This window comes from Vicia villosa, unplaced genomic scaffold, assembly GCF_029867415.1.
Source record: "Vicia villosa cultivar HV-30 ecotype Madison, WI unplaced genomic scaffold, Vvil1.0 ctg.001947F_1_1, whole genome shotgun sequence".
Taxonomy (NCBI): Eukaryota; Viridiplantae; Streptophyta; class Magnoliopsida; order Fabales; family Fabaceae; genus Vicia; species Vicia villosa.
The window spans coordinates 26,232-35,242 of record NW_026705785.1 but is presented as its reverse complement, the minus strand read 5'-3'; the positions used below and the strand labels follow the sequence as shown (position 1 = coordinate 35,242).

General features: G+C 34.9%; 1 protein-coding gene across 2 annotated transcripts; it reads right to left on the bottom strand.

The window, feature by feature from the left end:
* Positions 1-1,053: 1,053 nt before the first annotated feature.
* LOC131637207 (E3 ubiquitin-protein ligase XBAT33-like) lies at positions 1,054-5,279 on the bottom strand. 2 transcript variants are annotated; one of them, XM_058907795.1, is made up of 11 exons: positions 5,140-5,279; positions 4,813-5,000; positions 4,668-4,727; positions 4,094-4,165; positions 3,818-4,002; positions 3,531-3,691; positions 3,303-3,361; positions 3,118-3,164; positions 2,884-3,027; positions 2,716-2,807; positions 1,055-2,551 (listed from the first exon to the last, which is right to left on the bottom strand). In XM_058907795.1, the coding sequence occupies exons 2-11, from the start codon at positions 4,987-4,989 to the stop codon at positions 2,010-2,012; spliced, it is 1,539 nt and encodes a 512-aa protein (XP_058763778.1). In that variant the 5' UTR covers positions 4,990-5,000; positions 5,140-5,279; the 3' UTR covers positions 1,055-2,009. The 2 variants fall into 2 exon arrangements, with proteins under 2 accessions (XP_058763779.1, XP_058763778.1); XM_058907796.1 differs by lacking the exon at positions 5,140-5,279 and having other exon boundaries at positions 1,054-2,551; positions 4,813-5,127.
* Between the last annotated feature and the right edge of the window lie 3,732 nt (positions 5,280-9,011).

The window sequence follows — 9,011 nt, the reverse complement described above, 5'->3', positions numbered from 1 at the left end:
ATAGTATATTTTGGTAAACCCTACTCATATTGGTTCTCTGTAGTGAAGATATACTAGTGGCATCCAACAAACTTTCAATCGCTTGAGAAAAATAAATTGGAACCCACTCTTTCAGGTTACATCCATGTGCAGCCACCTTTAGTTCTTTTTTCAGACACCTTTTTTGAAAACAATTTAAAAGATAAAAAAATATTCTTTATAAACAATAATTAAAATTAAATATTATTCAACATAAAATGTCTAAGATTTACTTACCCCTTCTTATTGTAAATGATGAGTAACACGGTGCTCGTGTCGTACTAAAGAGACGAGTCGTATGGACCATCAGGGTACTAAAGTTGCTGCTGTGCAGTTTCACCTACCTTCTCTTCTTGTACATCTAGGGCTGGCGCTTTCTACGCCTCCATTACGAGTAATTCTATCGTCACTTCCTTTGCGCCTCACCGTTGATTTAAAAAAAGTTTCTTTTTCAATTTTCCAAAAAAAAAAACAAAACTGGGAGACTTTCACAAAAGACTTTTGGTGAACAAAAATAAAGGGTTCGAAGAACTTACTCAAAAGTATTATGGTATGTTAAGCTTGTGAACCGGATAACTTGGAAGTAAGACTTCCGGTGTTGATATGTCCACCGATAATTTGGGAAAAGACTTCGGGTGTTGATATGAGGACTTGAAGACTTAGGAAAATACTTCTCGTGTAGTTTTCTATCTCAAAAAATTTGGGGGTAAAGATTTCTTGTTTTAGTGTTGTGGACCAGATAATTTTGGGGTAAGACTTCAGATTCACAAAAATTTTCAAAATTCTTTCAACTTCTCTCAATAGACTAAAAAAAAAAAAAAGAAAATTTTAAAACATATATAATTTAGTATAAGGGTAAATCTAAAATTATGGGATAAAGTTTCCTCCAATTGGAAATAGTCTTCATATGATATTGAAATGCATCCTCATTTTAGAAGAATCAAGTGCATTATACGTGGCCCATGTCAGTTTCAAGAAGAGGAAGATATATCATGATAGTACAAATGTCAAGAAATCCCACAAATAATTCTAAGTTTTTTTGATTTTGTAAGTTTTTCGTAAACATGGATATCCTTTCTGCACAATTACATAATTACATAGATTAATCTCTTAATTCAAGAAGGACAACAAAACTCTCCTTTAAAAGTGTCGTATGCTCAAAGTTGGGTTCAAACTCACTACCTCTAATTAAATTGGAAATGATCTCGTATCATCTCATCTATTATCCAATTACTATTGAACTGATATATTGATATTAAGTATGTTGTCTAAAGTTTTTAACGATCGTTTTTAATATCATTAGTTTATTAGTTTCTGTGCTTATTTTCAACCAAATTTTAGGTATTGAATAATCGTTTGAGCGGAAGGGTGTGTGTTTTTTCTAGTGCAGTTTCTTTATGTTTAAAGCTCTGATTGTTAGGTTACCAACCTAACCAACAATCAAGATAGTGTGACCAACTAGGTAAAGTATACTAGTAAAGGCAAACCCAGATTTTAAAATATTCAAAAGCAAACACTATATGTGAGATCACAATAATTTAAAAAATGGATTAGAGAAAACTTGTAAGGCCTCCATATACTATTGTTTAATTGTTTCAATTAATTCAACCAACCAACCGGATAACAAATAAATAAATAATTTCATCAACAAGTTCTTCCAGTCCCTAGATTTGACTTTTGTAACCATAATATACAGATAACTCCTAATCTGTAATATAAATTAAATTTCTAGTCTTAGAAAAACAGATTTCTCTAATAAAATAAAAATCCAAAAATAATATATCACAATCACAAATAACTTAAACTAATAAGAGGGCATGCAGATGGTGATAGAGTAGCTGAAATACCAGAGAATTCTGCATAAGAGTTTTTCCGTCTTTATAATTTCGACTGAGTTCCGCCATTTGAGGTTGGCCACTGGCCAGTAAGAAAAACTGTAGACACCTCTATTGATTAAAAAATGTAACCAATATCTACAAGCACAAAATGGTTCAAGCATTTATTTCTGAGTTGCATTGGTTCTCCCTGCTGTAACTTCTTCTACCCCAAAGCATGTTCGAGCAAGTTGTTTTATCCAGTCTCGGGCCTTCAATTTTATCTTGATCCGTTGTTGATCCTTGCGAGTGACGGGATGGTTCGTCTCGTGCTTCTACGTTGCGTGGTTCAAATGATGGACATGAACCCTCATTGCAGGTGCACAATGGGATTGTCATAGATGGAAACGGACTACATGTGACAGGGCAGAGTAACTCCGAAGGAACAGAGTCAACACAGTTTCTTTGGGTCTCTGATGCGTGAGAAAGAGAAGGTTGATCTACGTCACGTGGATGCAGTATGCACGGCGTGCAGAGACCAAGAGACACATGTAATTTATTTTCTTTTGCTTGGGAACCTGGCAACTTAACAAAAGAGACAATTCCATGTCTACAAAGCGGGCAAGGGATAGAGCCGGGAGGGCAAACGGTTTCAGAAGAAACATTACTCGACGAGCATAGATAGAGCGCACATCTCACACAAAGTTCATGTCCACATCCTGCATGTAATAAAATTTAACGCTATACTTACACTGTTACACATAGTCGAATAAGTTTTTTTTTTCAGATTCCGATAATCGCTTCTTTAGGTTATGCATCCCTAATCACATGCAGAAGAAGGAAAGCAAAGAAACAGATATTCAAAAGGTAGAAAATCCAGTACCTTCTGCTGCCACTGAACATGGCTTCTCCAGGCATACGGCACAAAAGTCGATCTCATCGGAGGAAGTTGTAGAGGATTGCAATCCGTACTCTCTGCAATTATTTTCAATATTTTCAACAAATTTGCGTTCTTCACTACAAAATATCCTTAAACTAGGATTGAAAATACCTTGCTATGTTGAGAGCACTCATGAGAGGCAAGGACAAGTAATTTGAATGAGGGAATGCGGGTGTTACGGCTTCAGAACTGGGTGCCAAGAGCAGTTCAAGCCAATGGCGGCCCCACATCCGAGCAATATCAAGCGGAAGCCACCTAGGGGAGGAAGAACGAAATCAAAATTAGTATTGATGTATAATGAAGAAGCGAAAATTTGCACTCAAATAGCCTTTGAAAATAAATTACCCGTTACAATTCAAAGACATTCGACTTGCACCTCTTGCAAGGAGGATCTGTAAAAGAAAAACATTATTGTAGGATTCACTGGAAAGAGCCAGAAGGTATATCATCCATTAAGCCCCTTTTAAAATATAAGTGCTTATATAAGTTACTTCTATCCAAACATGCCCTAAATCAGAAGCAATTCTTACCTGACAGCATTTTAAATTACCCCCACAAGCAGCATAATGCAAAGGAGAGCTACCGGCCCCTACATCAAATTACATTAATTAAGTTGAATGGCAAAAACAACGTGAGGTATCTTTAATATATTAAAACAGAATACATGTTTAGGCGCCAACTTTAGATCAAAATCCCGCCTAAACACGTGCATCACACGGGGTAAAGTACTAGTTTATCGTATAAAACAAAAGACATACCGATTAAATCCATTGATGTTCCGTAATGAAATGTCACAGAAGACATATTTGCATCAAGATCAAGTAGCAGTTGCACACAATCAAAGTATCCATTTAATGAAGCCATATGAAGGGCAGTGATACCACCATCCGCTGTCTTATTTACAAACTTCGACAGGGCACTGCACTGGAACAAAGTAAATAAATTGCTAGAATAAAACCTAGACGAATAAAAATCATAGTAAATTCGGGCCTTAAACTAATGATTTATGTAGTAATTGTATATATAATGAAAAGGAAAGGTGTACCTTTCTTCATTTTTGCCTCTCACATTTGATCCACCACCATTGTCAGCATCTGAGCGAGCATTTATAGCTTCATAAGGTGCGCTCGGAACAAAATCGGCCACAACAAGTCTAATACATCTTACATGGCCATTCATTGCTGCAAAGTGAAGCGCTGTTCTCCCACTGAGATAATCTCCTCTCATAACCTGTTATTACATTACATAGTCTAAACTCTAGTGATTTTGAAAACCGAACTTTCATCACAAAAAAGAGAAGAAAAAAATTAACACAACTCACATTGCATCTGAAGAGTAGAAGTGTCTGTACAACTTCCCAATGACCATATCTACAAGCTTGCATCAAGGCCGTCTTCAAAATTCAAATCAAGCATCAAATTAAATCATATTTTTGAATCAGTTTATCGAAAATAAAAAGGGGTGCATGCATACTTATATCCTATGAAGCACAAACACAGACATAGACACCAGACACAACATGTCAATACTAATAATAATTTGAAAAAATAAATAAATTTAATTCAATCACAAATGTCAGTGACTGCACTCACACATTTTTTCCAGAGGTGTCGGTGAAATCCTCATACATCTGCTAAATTAAACTCCATGTTACGATACTGACTACTGACATATGTTAATTTGGTGTCAGATCCATTGATCTGATTGTTTGCTTATCATAACAGACAATCAAACAGTAATTGCGCAGAACATAACCATACCAAAAAATGTAAAATGTATATTCCAATTACAAATATTCAAAGTTCACCACAAATTATAACTATTTCATTCATTATAATAATCATATGATACTACAATTCTAGTTTCAAATCAAAAGGGGACATAGAAAGAGATACCTGGCCGGAATAATTTTTCGAATTAACATCAGCTCCATTCTCAAGCAACAATGCAACAATCTAATCAAAACCCAAAACACAAAAACAAATAAATAAACAAACTTTGAAAAAAATAAAATCAAAAGGGTGATATAAATTCTGAAACCTCGTTATGACCCTTTGCAGATGCAAAATGAAGGGGAGAATTAAGCCCCCCAAAAGTAGAGTATTTAGCAAGACAAGGGTTACAGTTCAAAAGCATCTTCGCCTCCACAAGGTCACCGTCTCTCGCCGCCGACACCAGTCTCTCACCGGAAGCGGAGCAACCAAAAGAATTACCCATTTTTTGTGTCGCTAAACAAAAGAAGAAGAAAAAAAGGTCAACGTCGCGTTAACTAATCCAACAAACAAACAAGGTAGTAATATGTTCACACGCAATGTTAAGATTAAGAAGGTGGTGATGATGACGTGGTACGGTGGTTGGAATATTAACCTCTTTGATTGTGATGTGAGTCTTGTGTTGTTACTCGTTACTCTTTGATGCTTCTTTGTTTTGTCTGAAATGGGGAGAAAATGTTTATATATAACATTGTTTTATAAATACTATACTTTACTTTCTCTTCTTTTGTTCTTTTCTTTCTTCTAAACATTCACTTTAAACAAGTTGGTTCTTTTTTCGTGTCATACATTTCACTTTAATATCTTGTTTTTTTTGGTAATATAAGGTTTGGGTTGTTCAAATTAAAACCATTAAAAATTTGAAATATACATTAAATTAATTAATATGGAATGAGTTTTTATGTTCTTCATGTTGGACTTAAAATTGAATTTTCAAAATCGAATAAATTAAATATATATTTAATATTTTGTATTAGTAATATATATTATATTAATTTATTTTTATTGGTTTTTAATTTTTTTTAATATTTTATTTTACTTATTACTTCAATTTAATTAATATGTTTTAAACATAATTGATAATTTTTATTATGTAATATTAAATTTTAGTATATTATATATTGTATTTTAAATTAAATATGAAATTCCGGTTACAACAGACTCAAATGTCATATAAGGATGTCTTGACATCTGATCTGACATTATAAAAACAACCTACATCTGGGGGCTGCCAAGCCAGGAAGAAGACTCCACTATCAGTAGTATTATTTTATGTAAACAACCTCTGGTTTACAGGCAACAACCTCTGGCTACATAATCACTACCCAATGAAATCTTTACCTTAGAAACCCATCTAAGATAAGAGAACCTCTGCTCACTACCTAGTGGTACCTAAACATGCTACAAACCCTTGCAACATACAAAATCAGTTTGGAGAGCATCACTCCAAACACAACAAAAAAACTCTTTGACACAAATAAACTTGGAATTACTTCACAGCTTCTGAGTGAGTAAAATAAACCTCTTGCCTACAGGCTTTGAGGCACAAATCAGTGATCATCTCACAATCCGGGTGGTTCACTTACACGTCTAACCCTAAAGACTACATCTTTCTAAAACCGGCTAGCTCCCAAACTAGGTTACAAAGCTTCCTATTTATAACCTATTTCCAACTGGACTTGGGCCTTCAATCACAGCCTTATTTGCTATTACAAATCAGCAGAAAACTTCACCTAACAGTTAGGTCTTCAATCATAAGTTTCCTAAATTTTCTCCATAATTAGAAACGGCATAATCTTCAATATCCTGACTTGATTCTCTAGACCTTTAAACCTGCGCCACATAGGATTGCATAATATTCCATAAAATATTCTACATTTGTTGAGTACATACTGAATCTTCATATTCCAACTCAGCAGGCGCAATGTCATGAGTTTCTGCATATGACATCTCATAAGACATGTTGTCACAGAACATGTCTTAACAATCCATAGGACATCTTCTTGATGTACCCTATTTTGTACAAATCGCAGTAAACAATATTCTTCACTTCAATTCTCTGATTCTGAAAGTAGGACTAACAGTCTTTTGTTATGCAGATCCTGGGCCTTGGGCCTAAAGAACATAAATTAGGGTTAACCAAGTTAACCTAATTTTAACAAATCAGAGTGCTAAAAATCAGCCCATGGTTTGGTCTCTTACTAATATACAGTCAACACATTATAGTTAGTTTCCTAAAATATAGCCTGAGATAAAGTAGGAAACATAACAGAAAACATAACAGCCTTTCCTGTTAGATACTGATGTCACAACATTCAGCTTGACATCCAATAAAATGTGTATTAGCTAAAATCGCATCTCATGCAGAAAACCACACATGCATGTCATGACATCAGTCAAGACATCTAAACTCAGAATTATGTTTTACCATAAAATGCAGCCAATCAAAAACATCTACAAACTCCCCCTTTGGCAAATTTTTGGCTAAAACAACTTGTCAGCACATCAGAGATCACAAGCACCATACAAGATACACATTACCAACTTCAGAAACTTCAGAATTACTTGGAACATCTAATTCTTGTTCACATCGGGAAATTCTTGTTCACACACACATAGTTCTGGGATATTCATCATCATACATTCACATAGTTCTGGGATATTTATCATCATACATCTCCCCCTTTTTGGCCAGAAAGTTGCCAAAGAAACAAAGATATTCAGATTATGATTACAGACCATAAGCTAGACAAAAATAGAAATTCATCATCACCATCATTGTCTTCATCAGAGTCATCTTCAAGACTGGCATCTGCTTCTTCTTCTAACTCAGCTTCCTTTTCAGCTCATTCTTCTGACACAACAGTCTGTTCATCATTTTCCTCAGGGTTATAATCCTTTACATGCACATTAGTGGTAGCAAACTCAGCACCTTCATTTAACATGTCCATGCAGAGACATGTTCTGTATAATGTCCTGACATTCAGTCAGACATTGTCTGCTGGCTTTTCTTTACTTTTTAGCAACAAAAAAAAAACAATTTTCACATCCAAGTGTCCAACACTTCTTTTCAGACTATACTTTACATGTGATATAATATTTAGAATCACATTCACACAGAGTCCATCTGCCTTGGCTCTGATATTACAATTACGCTGCTCGTTTAAAGTTTTTGTCTCCAGGACATTCAAGACTATAGTAGTAGATTCTCATTCACATCAGCTAAAGAAAAATTTCTCCCCCTTAATATCAGCTTGACCTGGAGACATATTAGGATTAATGATCAACACATATAGCAAGCTCTCCTCATATATACAGTTGTCGAAGGAACAACCGATTCTGATTTATATGTCTTAACATCTTGTTCAACATTTTTCTGAATAGTAACAGAACCCTCCTTAAAAGTAATTTACATATCATCATGTAAACCAATATCCCCCTTAAAACCTGCTATAGAGAATTATAAGCTTCTCCCCCTCAGTAGGCAATTGGTGGTTAGTGTCCACACACACTTTTCCTCCTGTTCAACAGTCATTCTGACCATATACCCCTATGTTTACGGTCTGAAGCTTCACACCCTGCTTTATCATATTTGGACTTGACACTTCACTGTAGAACACCAAGTATCAACTTTATAATCCAAGCTTCTTTCATTTACAACCCTCAATAACCATAATGTTTCAACATCATCTAAAACATCAGCTTCTTAATACAGAACCCAATCAATCTGGTTCTTAATACAACATCCATATGACTTAAGATTTGCATAGAAGTCCTTGACATATGAAGAACTTCATAGATCACGCCTTCAACAGCTAATTCAGGCCGTCACACACAAGAACACCACTAAAAGAGATAAGCTCTCAAGCAAATCCACACAACCACATAAAGAGAATTTTAGATTCTCAACACTTTCTAAATTATGATGTTCAGACTGTAGTCCTTCTCACACAAGGTAGGACATTTTGTCTGACATTCTTCTTATGCTTCTTCTTCTGTTTCTTCTTCATGACAACCAGTCATGACATCCAATTAAATCAGTGGCTTGATCTTTTACTTCATCCTGATCAACATAAACTTCTTTGGCTGAACAAGCACAAACATCTAAGATGATGTTCCAACATCTTTTAAGACATCAGTCTCAGTCACACATGCTTCAACATTATTTACTATGGTTCTAAAGACAACCTACACAATACTTACACAACTTCCTTTCCTAGAACATAAGAGGAGACTCAACTTATAGGCATAATTACTTGAAACACCCATTTACAAACATAGAGAATCAGACCTCTATACTGGATTACTCAAAACATAAGACAATCGGTGTTCATGACTCTAAACAGGACTCAATTACTTGTACTATCCATAGAGACAACATACCTCTATATTGTATGACTTAGAATAGAAAACCTTTTCAATATCTTTGCAAAAACAACTGCAAAGAAGGACCCCAGACATAACAAT

What these genes read in the sequence shown, in the direction of transcription:
- LOC131637207 (XM_058907795.1), bottom strand. Translation starts at nt 4,989, where the DNA reads ATGGGTAATTCTTTTGGTTGCTCCGCTTCCGGTGAGAGACTGGTGTCG. An exon ending in CTGCAAAGGGTCATAACGAG is followed by an intron (nt 4,728 to 4,812) that starts GTTTCAGAATTT and finishes GGTTTTGATTAG; the next exon opens with ATTGTTGCATTGTTGCTTGA. An exon ending in AGAGGCAAAAATGAAGAAAG is followed by an intron (nt 3,692 to 3,817) that starts GTACACCTTTCC and finishes GTTCCAGTGCAG; the next exon opens with TGCCCTGTCGAAGTTTGTAA.